A 19,642-nucleotide genomic window follows, 5' to 3' on the forward strand; every position below is an offset into this window, starting at 1 on the left:
ATGCCCAGATCACACAGACCTCACCCTCACTGGGGATCGGTGGGGAGGACCCCACACTGCGGACCCTCTGAATTGCCCGATGCCCTGCTCGTCCGGCCCAGTTAGTAGCTTTCCCCTTTACACTGTATGCTACCACATCAAATAAGGGATTTTTTCTTTAGGAGGCCTTTTTTCATAGCAGCTGGGGGGACCAGTGTGGAGGGGGAAGGACAGGACATATATCCCAAGTGCTCTCCACTGGCCTCCCTCGCCCCACGGGACAGCTGCATCCCTGGGCTGTGCCCGGGAGGGACAATGGAAGTGCCCCTGGCGTTGGAGGACCTCCCTTGAGGCCGTGGCCATGGGCAGCACAGTTTTCGGCCAGTGGGCGGCAGCCTTGCTCTGCCCTGCCCTGTCCCAATGGCTCAGGGAAACAAGGGTGGGTGTCAGAGACCTTGGTTCTCCTCTGACTTGGCCCATGACGGGACAAATGGCCGGCCCCCCGGGCCTCGGGTCCTCCAGCTGTCCATGGGAAGGCTGGGCTGGGGCATCTCTCAGCTGGAATCTGGAGAGGCTCCCCTGCTCCCCTGCCCCTGCCACCCACTCACTTTGGGATGGATCTTAATGGTGGCGATGTCCGACTTCTTGTCGATGTCCTTGATGGTGGCCTCGTAGGTGTCACCATTCTGCAGCTGCACCTTGAGCTGCTGCCGGCCTGAGAGGGCGTTGGTGCTGGTCACCACGTGGGCGTTGGTGACAATCAGGCCGGCCTCCGACATGATGAAGCCCGAGCCACTGGAGAGGGGCACGTTGCGGCCAAACAGCGGATGTCTGCGGGGAGCGGGCACAGGGGTGTTCAGGGGCCGGGCACATGGGACCTGGGGGTCGGCCACAGTGATGGCTGAGCCAGCGTGGGGGCAAAGAACATGGGCTTGGGGTCCTCTAAGCCCAAGTTCAAATCGCAGCTTTTCCACTTACTGGCTGTGGTCTTGGCCAGGTCAAGAAGTCTGACCCATCTCACGGCCAAAAAGAGGGGGCAAATCTCTGACTTGCAATTTGCCAGATGAGACAGGAAGCCGGAAATGTTAGATCTGTGATAGCACAGCAGACACTCACTGCTCTGACAACAGCACTGGAGCCAGACAGACCAGGATTCTAATCTCAAGTCCAGTCCCCACTTATTATCTGCCTGACTGTGGGCAGGTGGTTTAACCTCTCCGAGACTCGGTCTGCCCACCCAGGAAATGGAATAACATGCCTGGTGCCTAAAGCACCTGGAGGCAGGAAGTCACTCAACAAACAGGGCTGTTATTGGCAGAAGGGAAAATGTACCAATGTGCCTACAGCATCTGCTGGGACTGTCCCAAGCCGTCCCAAGAGAATGTTAGTTTCCCAGATTTCTGTGCAGACAGAGCGTAAGCACTGGGTGGGGACGTGCTCTCACCTCCTTCTGACCCCTCCACTGCGGCCGGCTGCCTGGAAGCCCCCAACAGCTACCTTAAAGGGCCCAGAAGCATACAAGAGAAAGAACAGAAAGGATGGGACTTTCTCAGGAAAGTGAGTCTCTGGACTGGATAAAACCAATGACAACAGCTCATGTCACCAAGCGCTCCTAATGAGCCTGGGACAAAGTCATTTAATTCTCATGATAGGTACCCTACAAGGTAGGTAAGTCTCCAGTTCACAGGTGGGGAAACTGAGTCCCAGAGACGTAGTTTGGGTCAGGCAGGCACAGGGTAGAGCATGGGTTTGAACCAGGCATCCTGGCCACTCAGCCTCCCTCAGGGTGCCCATAGCGTGCGTCCACCCAGCTGTGTGTGTGCCCTGGGCAGGGGCTACACCTGAGTGCCTCTGGAAGTGCCTGCCCACGGCACTTGCTCAGCCTGACACATACAGGACTTGGCGCTTGTCTGTGGAAGGGCCCGAGACCACCTGAGACCTCTGAGCCCAGCAGAGCTCCCCTGCCCGACAGTCATTTCGTCTGGGATTGTGTCTGGATCTCACCCGCCTGGGCCTCAGCCTCCAACCCCTTGGACATCAGCCTCTGAGACTGACACGGGAAGACATCGCCACCTGTCCAGCTGAACTGCTGTGGGCAATTGGGTGGCTCAGGGCCTGGTGCCCGGGGCCTTCTGGACAGACACTGCCCCCACCCAAGGCACCAGCAAGGCCAGGACTTAGCATAAGTGCCACTTAGCATGTCCAGTGGTAATCTCCTCAATGACACATCCCCGGGTCTGGGGCCCCCAGAGAGGGCAGTGAGGGGTCAGCATGTTGCAGAGAGATGGGCTCAGCTCCGAGGTCCGAGACACCTGAGATCACACCCTGCCTCAGCACTTAGCAGCTCTGTGAGTCTGGGGAAGTCTCCAGGCCGCTGCTTCCACATCCAGCAAATGGGAACGTGACAGCCTACCTTCCAGGGGTCATGGGAAGATGCCATGGGCAAGAGAGAAGGGCCTTGGAGTGTGGGGATCACAGGTGCTATCAGTCAGCACCGGGCAGTGGCCTGGGCCTGGCTCCCGGGGTGAGTCCCATGGGCTGGCACCAGGGCTATTTGTGAAATGTAGGCAAACAGCCACCACGGCACGGGGCACACAGGGTGTCCAAGGGTATCACTATTCTGATGGTGCTGGGCTCATGCCATTCCCCTCGCCCCATGGAGCACTGTTGGTGGTGAGCAGTCCCTGTCCTCCAGAGACGGGGCATAGTGACACCCAGTGACACGGGTTCCCACTGGGGTGGCTTGGCACCATCAAGCAGGGGCCTTGCGTTAGGGCAGGAATCATGGTTCTGTATTTGCTTTACTACCTGGCCTTCTGGGATATTAACACATAGTAGCCGCTCTTGAGTTGAATGAGTGACTGAATGACTGCAGCTACCACCCACTGCGCAGCTGCTTACTGCCTACAGCTCTGGAGGTGCGAGGTTGGTTTCCATTTCCCTAGGCAAGGCCATCAGAGCCCGAGGGGACGTCCTTCCCAAGGGCACACAGCAGCCGGGAGTCTGAGTGAGGTCCGCCTGACTCCAAGCCCAGTCTGGTTTCTACTGCCCCCAGTGCTAGAACCAAGTCTGGTTAGGGCCCCAGCAGGCAGAGGGGACGCCTGGGAGAGGCGTGGGCGGGGCTTCACACACCTCAGGAAGAGCTCTATGTGGACCACAGCCGGCGCGATCTTCTCCACCACGTCGGCGATGAAGTTGAACTTGTACCGCGGGCTGGTCAGCTGGTGGAGACCTGCACTGGCAGGGAGAACCCAGTGCATTAGTGAGACCCAGACAGCGCCCAGAACCCACCCACAGTGAGGAAGGAGGAAGCTCCACCCAAGACCCCCGATCAGATTCACAGCCCCTTGGGGACACTGAGCGGCACAGTGACACGAAGACATCTGGGGACGGGACTCGCTCGCCCCAAGAATGGTTAATGCTGAGCTTCCTCCTATCACCTCACTGGACCCTGCCCGGCAGGCCAGGAGGTTCAGAGAAGTTAGGACACTTGCTCTGGGCTGCACAGCAGTGACATGCCTCTCAGGCTGGATCTGGGCCAGTCCCCCTGGGCCCTCGTCCTTTCTCTCATATATAGCAATACCCCGACACAAGGACACCATCCCCTCCCCTTGCCAGCTCTGCTTGTCTGTCCAGGCCTTGGGCTAGTGCAGTGACTGGGCAAGAATACAGAGAAGCCCTGGGTTGTCCCTCCTGACTTGCACCGCCCAACACAATGCGTCCCCCTTCTGGGCCATGCTGGGTCCCCATGTGCATCTATTAATAACTTGGCCTTGCCCCAGCCTGACTTGCCAGGCGGTTCACAAACTTCTCTGGAACCTTCCCTGTCTCAGATTTCTGCTGCCGTCAGCAATGGGGCTGCTGTCTGCTGGGACCACAGGCTGGAGGCATGTTGGTGGCATGAGGCCCCACGCTTGGTCCCCCTGCTCAGGCATGTGCCAAGGTCTCCCAGCTCCTTGCCAGAGACGGGTGCTGTCTGGCACCCATGCTGCCCAGTCCTGCTTGTCAGTAGCTCGCAGGGCCTGGAATGGGCACTGGGCTTCGCGTCCTGGGCTTGGCTGGGCACTGCCACTTTCCAGCTGTGTGGCTTCAGGCAAATCACTTACCCTCTCTGGGCCTTGACTCCTCATCTGAAAATAAGACTGAAGATCCCCTTCTACCCTCGCCCCCTACCTGCAGGAACTGGGTGTGACTGTGACTTGCAAATGTGCAGCTCCCTGCCCGGGGAGCCCACCACCCACCCTGCCACCCTGGTGGTGGTGAATGAAGTGGGCACAGCCTGTCAAGTCCAGTTTTGCAGCTGCTGTTCCTGCTGATGAGCTCTGGGAAGGGACTGAGCATAGGGATCTGGAGAAAATCTGGTTTGCCCGGTCGTCCAAGGTGAGGGGAGCTAACGTGTTGAGTGTAGTCACAGGAGCAGGCAGGGGCCCACGGCCATGCCAGGAACATGTGGCAAACTCAGTCGCTGCCCACGTCCCGACTAATCTCCCCAACCATCCAGGGCGGCAGCCATGGCAGGGCTCATTCCCTCCATCTTTGAAGTGGGGAAACAGGTTCAGTGAGAGGAATCCTCTTGCCCGAAGACACACATCTAGTTAGACGATAAACCCCAGTGCCCCCCAAGGCCCGACTGTTTGTTAAGCCTGAACTGGGTCTCAGAGCCCAGAGGACAGTGAGCCTTAGGCTCTGCGGTTAGGAAGGGCAAGGAGGGCCCCCCCGACTGATCCTTCGAAGTCTGCCTCTCAAACAGCCCACGGGCCCTGGCAGACAGCCCAGCCTGCTTTGGTCAACCTGAATCAAAGGCTGCCTGTCCAGGGCTGGCCCACTGCCGGCCACTGCCCGGCTTCTTGATTAGCAAATAGTGGGCGGCCAGGGGCTACTGTGCCTTGGAACCCTCTTCCTGGAAGCAAAGCCCCTTGGTGGGACTGGGTCCAAGGCTCAGAGGTCATGTTAACAACCAGCCCTGGTGCAGGGCTCACTCAGGCCAGGCTCCATGCTTGCAGCACATATAGGGTATGCCGCACATGTATTTCCATGCGGGATCGCTGGTCCTCGTGGAAACTCTGGAAGTGAAGCTGTCTGTCAGACAGCCCAGCTTTGTCCACCAGCTAAGGCCCTGGGAACCTGTATTCATGCTCCAGCCTCCAGGCAGAGGGAAGGGGACCAACCGCAGAAACTGCTCCCCTCAGGTTCTGTTTCTGACAAGACACTCCCACCAGGCAATCCCCACAGCTTGGCCCTGGGGGACCCCAAACCCTGGCCAGGGCAGGGGTATTTGGCAGGGTCTGCAGCTCTCCCATATATACTGAGGCTGGATTTACATTGGCTGAGGCTCCTGGCCACCATGCGGTGCTGGGGCGCGCAGCTCCAGGTGGGAGAGGCCAGGTGTCACACCTCCCTGATGTGTAAGCTCTCAGGCCATTGCCCACCTCCCACAAATCTCTGCTCTATCACCTACCATTCTCCCTCCACCTGCATGGACGGCTCCTCACTTCTCCCTACCAAAACACTCCAGCTTGTCCTGGGCACAGCTCAAATCCCACCTCCTCCAGGCAGCCCTCCAGCAGGCTTCTCCCTGTTACAAGGAGTCTCTCCATGCTTAAAGCTCCCAACACAATGCCTCACCTATAGCACTTGCTCTCCTGTGCATGTGCTTAGTGCCTTCTGTGTGTGCACCCCGTGCTGGTACAGGCCTGTGACCAGCCAAGCACAGCCCAATGTGACCAGTGATGGGACAGAGGAAAGCCCAGGGGTGCGGCTGATCCAGGCCTGGAACAGTGCACTGGGCAGGGGAACAGCGCATGCGAAGACAGAGCTTTGTGCATAAAGGGAGCTACAGATGGAGGTGACTCCAAAGTGGGCCCAGAATGAACAAAACAAGAGGATGAAATATTAGAAAAGGCCGTGTTTGCACATGACCTGATCTTGGATCTCAGAGATTCCAGCACCCGTTGGCACGTCTGTCCACCCCCCGCTGGCCTGGCCCAGGTGTCGGAGGCCCAGGGGCCCCAGTGATGCTCAGGCTGCAGTTCCCGACCCAGTGCCCGGACACCTGGGTGGGACGGCAGCCTCCGCCTAAATGCTTTTCTTCCGATGTGGTCTCCAGAGACCACTTAAAATAGGCGGCACTCAATAGTATACGTGATGATTTAAAAAAAAAGCCCTCTGTAAAATATTTATAAGTAAAAGGCTGACAGGAAACACATCAAAATACTTCACAGTGGATATTTGGGGACAGGGGGAGAGTTACGAGTGATTTTGTCTTTCATGGACTTTCCAAATTTTATACCACAGGCAAATATATGCAGATGTAGCTGAGAAAAGGGGTCAAGGGAGAGAGCAAGGCCTGGTGGAGGGCGGGGGGCGGGACGAGCCAAGGGGGGCACTGTGGCGCCCCCTCTGGCGGGCAGGGCCCTGGGCTGTTTGGCTACAGGAGCTGCAGGGACAAGTTAAGGTGCTCACCTCCCTCCCAGGCCCCAGCTCCTCCCCGAGATAACAAGCACAGGGGAGGCCCAGGCAAGCTTCTGAAAACCCTTCAGAAGGGAGGGGACTTCACTCCCTCTGACCCAACACAGCAGGTTTGCACCCACACAAAGAACACCGTCAGCCTGTCAGCCAAGTCTGGCAGGAGTAGCTCCCAAGAACAGCATCGGGTGCTTCCTATGTCCCAGGAAACTGAGCCTGGAGGCAAAGATGGTTTGCGGGGAGACAGGCCTAGCACTGGGCCCAGGTCCTGTCGACCTCAGAGCCGGAGCCCGCCCTCCCTGACCCCGGGACCTTGGGGCATCCCTGCAGGGCTTCCAGGTCAGCTGGCTGGTGACAGGGGCCCTGCAGGCTCTGTCCCTTTAAGCTGACCATGGTGGGTGGGGGTGGCTGGGGCCTGGTTCCTGGTTCTCCTCCCCACACACAGATGAATCACCCCGTGAATCAGTGGGAAGGGAGGACCCGTTTCCCACCGCTGCTTTCCACATGAAAACCTTGGGCCCCACGCCTGGCTGGGAAGCAGACTGTTTATTTGGGGGTTTGGACAACCCCGCCCCCACCCCATGCTCGAGCCAAAGTACTGAAGTCAACAGTCTCGACCAGATTCAGCTGTTAGCATTTTTTTGTTTTTTTCAAAAATAAACTGTAATGCACAGGCGTTGGATGTTTCAGTCGGGAGGAACTTGACACAGAGCAAAGCAATCAGGCCAGGTCCTACAGCGCCTCCTGGGAGAGAAGGGGCACAGCCAGGAAGGAGAGAGAGAAATGGGGCTCCGGGCTCCACCGCCAGCATTCCTCAGGGGCAGGGCTTCCAGGAGGGCTGAGGGATAGTGCAGACCCTGAAAGACGACTTACTATGTGCCAGCTCAGTCTTGACTGCCATGGAACAGATGGGGAAACCGAGGCCCAGACACCCTGCAAGGCCACTTTGTACTGCTGCAGATACCATGTTTTCCTGAAAATAAGACCTGGCCGGACCATCAGCTCTAATGCATCTTTTGGAGCAAAAATTAATTTAAGACCTGGTCTTATTTTACTATAAGACTCGGTCTTATATAAGACAGAGTCTTATATTAATTTTACTATAAGACTGGGTCTTATATAATATAATGTAAGGCTGGGCCTTATATTAATTTTTGCTCCAAAAGACGCATTAGTGCTGATGGTCTGCCCAGGTCTTATTTTCAGGGAAACACGGTAGGCTGTGCACTGCACAACCCCAAGACCATTACTGACAAAGATCACCATGTGGCTGACCTCCCCTGGGGTTGTGCAGTGTACAACCTGCCTAACTGTATGCATTAGTCCTTCCAGCACATAATGAGCAGAGCCAGCACTGAGACCCACTTCTATTCCTCCAACTCCATCCCTGCCGCTTCTTCCATTGCCCCTTGCAATCAGAAGACACCCCTGTGCAGTGCTTAACTAGGACCTGGGGATGGAGGGCCTATCCATGGATGACCGCGAGGTCCCCAGCTGGGCCCATCTGTCCGTAATAGTGACCACAGCCTGCAGACCAGACGGCAATCTCTCAGCAGAGCCCTCAAGCATCTCAGTGTCTAGGTCGCATTTACAGCTGCAGCCTCACCTACTGCCACTCTCCCTTTTGTCCCCCGGCTCTGCTTCCCTAAGCACACATGCTCCTACCTGTGTCCCTGCTTTTGCACAGTCAGATGCCCCTGCCAGGAATGCCATATCCTTCAAGACCCAACACACGTCCTGTGGGGGTCCTGCCCTGACTCAGTAGGCTCAGTGACCAATCTCTCTCCTGGGACCCTGGCTTGTCCCTTGGGACTGTCCCCGTGGCCTGGGCGCCCTGACCCACAGCAATGAGCAAGGGGGTGCATGACTGTTCTCCAGGCACAGATGAGTGGTCCCAGGGGCCCCTCACGGCCCCCAGCCCCCACTTTCAGTCCTGCTCCAAGGGGCTGGCTTTGAAGCCCCGGAAGCCGCCTCCCAGGTCTAATTAGTTCCCAGACAGTTCCCTGTGTTTTTCTTTCTCTTAAAAACTTGCCTGTCCCTAGTGAACCTCCTACTCCCAACCAAGGACAGGCCTTCAGATCCGGCTGCAACTGGGGTGTGTCGGGGAAGGGCAGGGGCAGTCCTGTCCTCGTCCAGGCTCCTGACCTTGGGACCCAGGGTCAAGGACTGCGGCCCAGGCCTCCCCCTCCATGGGCTGGGCGCCTGGCATTTACGATTTCAGTGAATTCTCGCAGCAGTTCTGCAAGGCGAGTTGTTAGCCCATTATTCAGGCAAGGAAAACAGGCTCAGAGAGGTCATAAGATGTGACACCCCCTCAAGGCCAGGTCCCTCACTCATCGTGCACACCTATTACCCAGAAGCCTCCAGGTCCCTCACCTCACGGCTCCTTCACTTGCACCTGCCTGTGGTCAGCATCTCCTGCTGGCTTGGTGGCCACTTGTCCATGTCGTCTGGGTGCTGCCTCCCCCAGGAACCCTCCCTGATCTGTCCTCGCCTGCGTCCACACATCGTCATGTGTCCCTCACAACATGAGCCTGGGGATTCCTCGGGGGTGGGGAGGTCTGCTGGTGGTGGTGATGGTGGGTAGGACGCAGAGGCCAGATCGCAGAGTCTGCAGGCCACGTCCGAAGTCTGTGCTTGGTTCTGACGGCAGCAGGAGCCATGGCGGGGCGTTTGGAAGGGACACCCGTATCTCATGATGCCCCCTTGGGCCATTGTTCGGAGGTGCATGGACAGGCCGACCCTGAGGGTTGCGGGGGGTGGGGGGGGGACGGGACACAGAAGGTGCGGGTGCGTCCTAGGCCCAGCCATGGTGGGGTGGGGGGGGGAGGGGAAATGCACAGCTCGCTGTGTCAGTAAGACAGCTCAGCTCTGCTGTCCTGGGCAGGCAGAGGGGGAAAAACAAGGGGGACGTTATCTTGCCTGATTCGCTAAGAGGATTAAAAATCAAAAGCCAACCAAAGCTCTTAGATAAACAGAGCTGAGAGCCACAGTAGGAACCTACTCTGGGGTTGCACAATAAAAGCTGCTTATTAAATGCCACATAAACTGCCCCAGGGCTCTAAATTCTGAATTAATTGCACACTCAAAGGCCTATTTGTCTGCAGCTGTCGGCAGACAGGCTGCAAAGATCCTAAGTCTCTGGAGTAAAAACGGGAACGCTCGTCTCTGTGCAGACCCTCTGACCACATTTATCTGAGTCTGTCCTATCCCACCGCGTAGCAGCACTGCCTCCCTGGAGAGGTGGTGAGCCCTTGTCACTGGAGGTATGCAAGGAGGGTTGGGAGGGTTATAAGAGATTCATACATCACACGGGGATCCCCTCATTCCACAGCACCTACTATGCGCCAGGCACTGGGCCAGGCCTGACAGGGAATAAACAGACCAGGCCCTTGCCCTGTGACGCTCAGAGCCCAGTGAAGATGGAGATAAGGCATCAAGTCAAATAGGTGGTGTGAGGGTCTAGAGGGGACCCCAGAGTGTGCTCATAAGGCTAACGACAGGGGTTAATGAGGCATGGGGGTCAGGGAACACAGCTGCGGGAGGGTGAGAAGCCAGGCCGAGGCAGAAGGAGGACTCGGCCACGTAAAAGTGGGGGATGGGGATTTCAGGCAGTGCACACAGCATGTGCAAAGGCCCTGAGGCGAGAAGGAAACTGGCGTGGCTGGAGCACAGAGGATGAGATGGTGTTCAGGGCGGGAGGGGGCCAGATGGCATGGGGTGTTGTGGGTCAGGGTAAGTGTCGGGGAGCTGCCAAGGGGGTCCCACTGGTGACAGGCAGGATAAATTTATCAAGATTATCCTGGCTGCTGTGTACAGAAGTGACCAGAGGGAAGATGAAGGAGGTGGGGAAGAAAGGGGAGGCCAGAGCTGCCTGGGCAAATAGGAGTAATGGCAGGCTGGGGGTGGTTCAAGGTCGAGCTGAAGACTAGCCTGTGGATAGAAGCTGAGGAATGACGGGCAGTGGGAGACCAAAGGGGACAAAGGCTTCTGACCTAAACTTCCCGGGGTGGTTCCTTCGGTCGAGGACCCTGGCCGGGTGAGACACAGGACTCTAGCTCAGAGGAGAGACGGGGCTGGAGACAGGACCCCCGAGTAATTGGCATCTGGGTGTATTTGAGGGCAGGCCCGGGTGAGGGTAGAGAAGGCAGGACTCCCGTGTGAAAAAGCTCAGGATGCTGCAGGGTGTGGACATCCCCCAATGACCTCCGGCCGGGCCCTTGGGAGGGCAGAGAGGGGACACTGCTGGTGCCACTCTGTGGAAGCTGAGCCCAGCAGAGCTGGAGACCTAGGCCTAACTCCGATGCCAGTTATTGGGTACTCTGCTGCTCCCCCCACCACGCCCCCACCCCAGCTGCCTGGGGCCCTTGAAGAGAGTGGCTTTCAAAGCCAGCCAGACAGGGGCCAGGCCTGGCTCAGTCACTTCCTGGCCAACTGACCTCAGATCAACCACTTGTCCTCTCCCTGCCTCCGTGGGCACCTCTGTGGTGTGTGCAGCCAAATGTGCAGAGGCAAATGGGACTGCGAGGGTGAGAGACCTGGCAGCAGCGCGTACTCCACAAACACTGGATTTGCCACATGCAGAAAACTGGGTGTATGAGGTCCCTGTTAGAGGGGTCAGGGGTGTGTGACAATGACCGCACAAGGCCCAGAAACAAGGGCAGTGCCACACGGACCACTGCGCTCACAGGCCCTGGACCTGGCTGGCCCGCCCTCCTGCAGCGAGGCCTCCCCTCCCCTCTCTCTTGGGCTTCAGTCCCTCACCTCTTGGGCTCTGGCAGCAGCCAAGCTTGTGGGTCCTGGGCCTGCGAGGCCAGTCCATCTGCCTCTGCTTTGCTGCTGTCCCTCTCTGTCCCCCTGTCCTTTGTTCACCCCCCACAGCTCAGCACAGAAGCACCCTACCCATCCACTGACTCTGCCAGATGAAACAACTGGTAGTCGTAGTAGTGATAATAATACACGAAATAACAGCTGGCCTCTTGATTGCAACAATTCTCCACAGTAGGTGTTACTGTCACCCCCACTTTACAGATGAGGAAACTGGGGGTAACTTGTCTAAGGCCATACCATTCGTAAAGGCACTCCACGACAGCCCCAGCCCACGACCTCCCCTCCCAGCCATGCTGCCTGCTGGCCACCTCTGCACCTGTGTGTGGTAGGCAGGCTGTTTCCGTCTTCCCACTCTTCCATGTGTGTCCCCGACCCTCTGAGATTCTCAGGGCACAGACGGGCTCTGCCTCATTGAGGTGCCCTTGTCACCATCCCAGGGTCAGCCAGACACACAGAGAAGGGACTTCACAAGTGTAGACATGATCAGCTAAGAATGAGAGTTTCAAAACGCCGAGACCACCTCCAGCCTCCCTGCCTGCCGCCCATGGCCATGCTTGTCCTGGAGTCTTACTTACTCTAATATCACCTACCACATGGATGGGGGGTCGGGGTTGAGGAGGGGCCCCCATGGACACAACCAAGCTGCAGTGGGCAGGCGCCAGGCCCACCCGGAGCCCTCCACCTCTCAGACCCATCACGACCTGAGATGGACCCACCAGTACCAAGCCCCAAAGCAGATGCGCCCCGCTGAGGGTGCAGCAGGCACTCATTAAATGGCAACACCCATCTCCCAAACACCGAGGGGCACGAGACTGTCATCCCTGGATCCCGGACACAGTGTAAACATAGCCGACCACATCACCCTTACTTCCCTTAAGGCCCTGCAATGGTTCTCCCAAATAACCATAGTCACTACCATCTAATGCTTCCCAGACTGGGCTCCCTGGAACCCCAGTGTGCCGAGAGGAGGGCACGTGTATTCTGCCAGAAAAGAAGTGCTCTCTGTTGAATTTCTCTGGAGAAACATTGGCTTTTACCATTGTGTGTGCATGTGTATGTGTGTGTGTTTCTTACTGCAGGTTTTCTCAGAACCTCTAATAGAACCAAGTGACTCCCCATTGCAGGGACAGTGTTCACGCTTCCAACCTTTTGGGGCCACAGGACACTTATTTTCAGAACACCAGACACATGTTGGGAAGCCTGGCCTACGGGACGAAGTCTAAGCCGTCAGCAGGATGCTGTGGGCACCGTCATCCCATCCCTGCCCACCTGCGCAGGCTTGGGCCTCTCTCTCTCTCTCTCTCACACACACACACACACAATGCATGCACACACACCTCCCCTGCACACCAGCTGCTCGGAGCTGTTTGCTCTTCCTACAAGGCTCAGCGCACACAGCCAGCCTCCACAGGGTGGTTCACACTAGTCCCTCTTTCCAGAAAGCCTTTCCCTCTCACGACCTGGAAGGTGTGTCCTTGTCCTTGAAGTCAGTTTAGCTGTCCCTCGTCCCTGACCGTTCCCGGCACCCAGGCAGCTGTGCCCCCAGGTGCCCCCAGGGCAGCAGAGCCTGTCCTCCTGCTTAGCCCCCCTGAAGCTGCAGGCTGAAGGCACACATGAACTTGGGGCCCAACATGGGCTGTCTGCGAGTACCTGTTGGACTAATGCCGGAGCTGACCTTCCTGAGAGGCGTCCCAAACAAATAAGGGGACAGCAGGGTTTTTCAGCATTTTCTTCCATGCACAGGGTCAACCTGTGTGGCAAGACGCAATCCAGGGCCAACTCCAGTTAGGGGGAGGCTGTTCTGGGGTTTGAAGAGACTGACAAATTCCCACAGCCTCTCCCCGTGGAGCCCCAGGAATTCCAGGGACCCCCTAGGCTTGCTCACCATTCCCGGACAAGCATTCTAAGTGCAGTTAAAAAGAAAGAAAACACTGAATGTTGCTCCAAAGGGCACCCAGACTGGGGATGTAGGGCCAGGAAAGATTGCTTTTCACCCAAACTGACCCGTGGAAGCGAGATACAAGATAGGTAAGTTCTGATGAGGCCAGAAGCTGGAGGAACGTGAGCTAGACCAGGCCCCCTGGGCTTCGCCGGTTCTCTTGTGACTACTTCTGTGACCTTGGGGATAGCATTTTACCCCCCCATGCCTCAGTTTCCCCACTTGGAAAACCAGAGAGCTGGGGAGATGCTTTCCAAAGCCCCTTCCCGTTGTGCCCAGGGCTTTGGGATTTTGAGGCTCTGCCCTAGCACTGAGCCTTAGTTTCCCCAGGAGGAGGCTTCACGTCCACCCCACACACACCCCCGCCGCTCTGCCCCAGCCCGAGCACTTACCCGACGGGCAGGCGCCCTTCTGCAACTGGCGCACGGGCGTCCCAGAGAGCTGCAGCGCCCGGCGGCTGGCAGCCTGCAGCGCGCACACGTTGGCATAGGTGTGCCCGTCGGTGCCGCACACGGCATGAGCCCAGCGGCAGCGACACGCGCCGCGCGTGCACTCCAGGCTCTCCCCACACGGCGAATCCAGGGGGCGGCCGCACGGCTCGCCCTCGCTGGCAGCGCACACCAGGCAGCAGTTGCAGAGGTCGGGCACGTAACCGCCGGGGCAGCGGGGGCTCGGGCACCGCGACACATCGCAGCGCGCTGGGCACGGCGCCGCCGGGGGATCCCGGGCCAGCGCCAGCGCGGTCAGCGCCGACAGAAGCAGCGCCCGCGCCTGCATGGCTGACGGGCCGGGGGCGGGCGGCAACGCGGAAGACCGGCCGGGGTCCAGCCGGGACGCCGAGGCCGCGCCGGAGCCCGGCGCCGGACGCCTACGGAGGGGCCGGGGACGCGCACACGGCCACATGCGCCAGCGGCTCAGGCGAGCCAGTGACGGGACCGCAGGGGCATGACCGGGTTGCCGAGACTGGAGAGACGCCCACTCCCTCAGGGCCGGCCGACAGTCTGCGGGCAGCGGGCCCAGCAGCATTTAAAGGCGCAGCCCGCCCGCCCCCGCTGGAAGGGGCGGCCGGGCCCCTCCACCAGCCCCGCCCCCCGCCCCCAATGGCCAATGTTCGGCTTTCCCGGCCTGGACACACAGGCCGTGGTGGCAGGACTGGGCCTGCCTGGTCTGACATGCTGGTGACTCAGAGGGGTAGGGACATGTGGAGGGGGTGCCACCAGGGAACAGGTCTCAGGCACACCTGGAGTGTCCATGTCCAGGGTTCCAGCGACCTGAGCTACGCCCCCCTCCCCATAGAAATTGACAAGTCCGGACCCCCCAGCCTGTCTCCCGTCCCTCCCCTTTCTCCTCCTTCCCCATCCCCCAGGCCTCCTCAGTAGGGGCGCTCTCAAAACAGGGCCTGGACGGTCTACATCAGGGGTGTAGATGGAGGTCGCCCCTCTGGGTCCCACCCGAAGTGCCCACTTGTGTCCTGACTCCTCAGTCTTTAGAGCCTGGAGGATGCGCTGGCCCAAGCTCTGGACAGGTCTGTCAGGGCTCCCAGCTTCCTCCTCTGTGAAAGGGGAATGAGCAGCCCTTTGCTATCTCATAGGACTGTTGGGGAAACCCCACGGGGTAGATGGTGGGGTGCAATGTTCCCAAACACTCCATGCTTGGCACACAGTCAGCCCTCAGGAGCTGGAAGCTGTTCAGTTCTCCTTATTATTTCCCACTCAGGCTCTGAGGGGCCACTTCAGGCGCACGCCCTGCCCTGAGGGGCCCAGAGCCTGGTAACAAGGACACCAAGCCAGTGTGAGGAGGGCTGTGTGGTCAGAGGGAAGAGAGCAGAACCCACTTCGGAGGTGGGCAGGGCTTGGATGTGCGGTAATGGGACTGGGGCTGGCAGGGGACGAACCAGGAGCTTGTCACCACCTGGCCAAGGTCCCAGAAGGGGCAGCAAATCAGAGCCGGAACTCACTAGGCAGGAGACATGCATGCAAACCCTGGAGCTGGGGTCCACCCCTTCTGTCGTGAGCCCCTTGGCACCTGGTGAAGTCCGGGGGCCTGGTTCAGAATCATGTTTTTTAAATGCATGAAACAAACTGCACAGTGTTACCAAAGGAAAACGTGATTGAAATACACTTATGAAAACAACAACTAAATCCACAATATACACATGGGCTTCTCTGTGAATCCGTTAATGATGACACCTGGCCGGTCGGATAGCCTAGAGATTTCCACGCAACGGGGAGCAGAAGGGAGTTTGGAGGTGCCTGCGGCAAACGCAGGGCAGTGTGGAAAAAGCTGTGCATTCCCTTGGTGACAGAGTCACAGGCGTGCTGTGGCTGGGACCTACTTCACCATTGAAGGGAATGCTGGGCTTCAGGGGGAGTTGTTGGTGAGAAGAAAGATGTCGTTTTTTCATCCAAGTTTATGGAACAGCTGGCTCAGAGGAGGGAGAGGGAACTGGGGGTGCGGGTGGGGCCTGGAAGAGTGCGGAGAGGCTGGGTCCCATCCCCAAGGACGCTGGGCACGGCCTGCAGAGGGATCAGATGGGTTTGTTGAAGGAAGTGGTGCAGGCTGGGGAGACTCAGGAGGGAGGAGTGGGGGTCCGGGCATGAGCACCCACAGGCTCCCAGAGAGGCCGTGGCCGTGAATGCGGAGTTAAGGGCAGTAGGAGGATGGGGTGTGAAGGGGGCCGGGGCTTCCTTCCTCTGACACAGGGCAACACAATATGCATTTGTGCCTCAAAAAACTGGAAGCACATTTTGCTTTGAAGATGTGGAGAGTTTCAGGCCTTTCTTTGGAATAACCCAGAATGCCGGGGGTTGGGGACCCGGGCTCCTGGCTCGCATCTCCTGCAGGGCAGGCTCAGGCCTGTAGGGCAGAGGGAGTGGCCTGCAGGTCCAGGACATCCTGGGGGCTTCTGGACCCGGAGCAGACTCTTTGGGGGTCACATGGTGCTGCAGACCCTATCCCTCGGGGCAGCACCTTTGCCTGGATTCTCCATGCACAGAAAAGCAGAGCCCTGGGAAGGGTCCAGGGCTCACTTCTTGTCCAAACAGGGAAACCGAGGCTCAGAGAGTCAGGGGGCTGGCTGCTACTGCAGACCAGTTTGTATGCCCTCCACCTGCTGCTCTGTGGGCCCTGAGGCTGCTCAGGTGCTTTGCATACATTATTTGACTCAATATTCACCACCCCCTGGAAGGTGTGTATTGTGATCCTAGCAGGACATTCTGGAAGGTGAAAGCCACAGCAAGTGGCAGGCTGGGACGCAGAGCTGGGTCTTTCTGCCAGTCGAGTCTGTTCTTCCCGTCAGACCACACTGCCCCCCAATGGTCATTTGATTAGACCTTCACAACTGCCTTGCAAAGGGAATATTTATTCCTTGTACAGGTGGGGAAACTGAGGCCCAGAGTGAAAGGACACAGTATCTTCCCTGCTCCACTTGGAAGCAGGTGTGCAATCCCCTGGGGTTGCCTTTGTTCTTCCTAGACATGGGCGGACGTGGTCGGCCAGCCAGGCTCACAGAGACTGCAGTAAGCATGGCTCACCCGGGGCCCAGAGTGCTCTGCTGGCTTAAAAGGGAACCTGGTTCCAGAATCAGGGGCAGCTGTGGGGGAGACGAGGGAGCAGCGCCCCCTGCTGCTCCCACTCCTTCCTGCCTCTGGCTCTGCAAAGCAAGACACCCTCAGGGGCTTCCCCCGCTGCTAGGGGTTCCCTTCTGGGCGCCTGAGTCTCTCCCAGAGCCCTGCCCCTCTGTGGGTGAGTATACCTGGAGGCCTGGCTTGTGCCCAGGTGATGCTTTAAGGAAGGCGGAGGCTCCTCCCACTCTCAGGACCTACGGGGAACGTGAGGCTCGTCATCTCAGTCCAGGCACCCGATTTGGCTCTGCCTGTGGGTCCAGGCCTGTGCCAGGCCCTCTGCTGTGTATCACAGTCCATTCTCCAACAAATGCTGGCAGGCTTGTTTCACTTACATAAATTTATCATTCATTTGTTTATATTCACTCCCCTTGGTCCCCACCCAAATATTTAAGGCTCTTTACAAAGAAGAACAATATAAACAAGAAGGGGAGAAAAATAGAGTAAAGCAAAAAGAAGTGGTAGAAACATAATGGGAAGCCAGAGGTGAGGCTAATATATAAATTCTTGTCATGAGATGCTACTTTTGAGTGTGTGCCCATAAATTTGGGTCTGAGTTTCCTGGTAGCTGGAGCACAAAGGGAAACATGAGGCCCACGTGATGAAAACAAGCCAATTGCTCTAAAGCAGCCTAACTCTTCTCATTATTGAGAGGAGCAGAGGGTTCCCCAGGGAGCCTCAGAAAAGGACGCTGTGGAATGTCCTGACAACACCCTCTACTACGAGACCACGTGGCTGTCCACAGAATGGTTCTCGGTGGGGCCCAGAGGTGAGACAGCCTAGGGATCCTGCAGGAAGCTCCATGAGCCAGCTGGTGGTTCGGATTTTCCTGGGGGAGGTGGGGATCAACTGTTTCGGCAGTAGTGCCTGACTGATCTTGGCAGAATGACCCGGAAGCTAATTCAGGAGCAGGTCTTCCGATACTGAGGTTGGTGAGAAGTGGCCTCACTCACTCACTCATGAGAATGCCTTCCTCACACCGGTCCTCCCCCACCTAGCACACTTTACCGCAGGTAAAGAGTTCCATGAACCTTTGTTCAAGGAATGGACTCAGGTCAGCCAGCATGACTTGTGGCACCCAACACAGGAGGGCGAGAAGGTTCTAGAAGCGTGGAGAGGGCTGCGAGAGCTGAAGGCCTTCAGAACCGCGTCAGCAAGGCCCTGACACCATGCTTTGGGACCCTCCAACAAAATGCAGCCCAGGGGATCAAGGCGTTCTCCCGATAGTGAGGTGCCTAAGGGCCCCATGGTGCTGCCCCGTGTCCACATTGGTGCCAGAGAACCGGGCATTCTGACAAACCAGCAGAGAAGCAGTGCCTGGTGGCTGGAGGCCGCAGTGCCCTCTGCAGACTCTGCCTTGTTCGTGAACTCATGGGAAGTGCCCTCGGGGAACGTCCCAAGATCCTAGCCAAAGGGGTTACTTTCGGTGGGGCTCAGGGCCCTGCGCCTGCAGGCAGCGGTTCCTGTTATAAAGAGCGACCCCCCTCCAGGCTGCAACCGTAATGCAATTTACAATCTACAGAGCACGATCCTCTCAGGCCTGACTCCACTCCAGACGCAGCCCCTCGCCGAGAGGGATGGTGTCTCATTTCCCGGGCACTGGCACACGCCGGGCATAGGCCAGAGTTTTGTTACACTGACTGGAATGGAGCTGAGCCCATCAGGCCGGACCTGGGTGGGGCCAGAGTCTACATCCCCCGCCCCACCCCGCTTCTGGGGCACCCCCACCTCAGCACAGAGCTGGACAGCAGGGCTGTGCCTGGTCCTCGGGTCACACTCTCCAAACTCTGGGCAGGCTCTGCCCTTTGTCTTGTCCCTTGTCCAGGCCAGGGTTTTACATGCATGAGGTCATAGTTTACGTCACTTTGGGGACCTCGAGGACCATCCCCAGCCACACCTCGGTCTTCGATAAGACTCATTAACCGACATTAGTGGGTGACTCAGAGGGTGGGCCCTGCTTAGGGAGGGGTGGTGACGGGGGCCACCCTGTCTGCAGCCTCCCCTTGGCACTCAGCACGCTCGGAGGAAGTGGGGCCCCTGGCCCACAGGAGACAGTGTCGGGGGGCGGGGGGAAAGGCCAGCACAAGCAAGAGCTCACACTCATCGCTGCTCTCGGGAGCCTGTGAAGTAGGTGTTATTAGGACCCTTGTTTTGCAGGTGAGGCAGCCCCGGCATAGAGAGGTGGAGTGACGTGCCCAAAGTCACAGCATGGGACTGGGCCCTGCCTGAAGTCAGCCTGGAAGTGCAATGGGCCCATGGAGGGGCCACAAGGCAAGGACCTGGGGTGACCTCTAGGAGCTGAGCGACACCCAGCTGACAGCCTGCAAGAAAACGGGGACCTCAGCCTACAACCAAAAGGAAATGAGTTCTGCCAACCCGACAGACCGGCACATGTCCTCATGGAGCCTCTACTTGAGGAAGTGGCCGGTGGCACGTGGCGAGACCCTGCGTCAGGCCAGTGAACACGTGACGGCTCCTGACGCACAGAAACTGTCAGACAGTGAAGCGTGTTGTTTGAAGCCACTAGGTTTGTGGTCACTTGTTTTGTTGTGCAGAAAACCAATACAGGATGTGAGGGCTGAGCGAGAGTGTGACATTCTGAGGGGCAGAGCAAGGCAGGCAGGGAGGCAGCTGGCAGGGAGGGAGGGGACAAAGGCCTGGAGAAGGGAGGCACCTGCGCAGGGAGACAAGCTGATCTCTTGAGCTCCGCCTGCTGGTCCCACCCTGTCCTTTCTCAGCATCTGCTTAGGTTAGGGAATGCCACCGGAGCGCTGGTTACACCACCTCACGGGCACAGAACACCAGC

General features: G+C 58.1%; 1 protein-coding gene across 2 annotated transcripts in view; it reads right to left on the reverse strand.

Annotated features, from left to right (window-relative positions):
* Positions 1 to 14,225, reverse strand: part of HTRA3 (HtrA serine peptidase 3) — a 31,225-nt gene extending 17,000 nt beyond the window's left edge. For both annotated transcript variants that reach the window (XM_019711538.2, XM_019711541.2), the window contains exons 1-3: positions 13,606 to 14,225; positions 3,112 to 3,211; positions 588 to 810 (exon numbers count right to left, since the gene is read on the reverse strand). In XM_019711538.2, coding sequence (XP_019567097.2) covers positions 588 to 810; positions 3,112 to 3,211; positions 13,606 to 14,116 — 834 coding nt within the window. In that variant the 5' untranslated portion in view covers positions 14,117 to 14,225. The remainder of the gene's footprint in view (positions 1 to 587; positions 811 to 3,111; positions 3,212 to 13,605) is intronic.
* Positions 14,226 to 19,642: the final 5,417 nt, after the last annotated feature.

The sequence above is a fragment of the Rhinolophus sinicus genome, linkage group LG02, assembly GCF_036562045.2.
Source record: "Rhinolophus sinicus isolate RSC01 linkage group LG02, ASM3656204v1, whole genome shotgun sequence".
Taxonomy (NCBI): domain Eukaryota; kingdom Metazoa; phylum Chordata; class Mammalia; order Chiroptera; family Rhinolophidae; genus Rhinolophus; species Rhinolophus sinicus.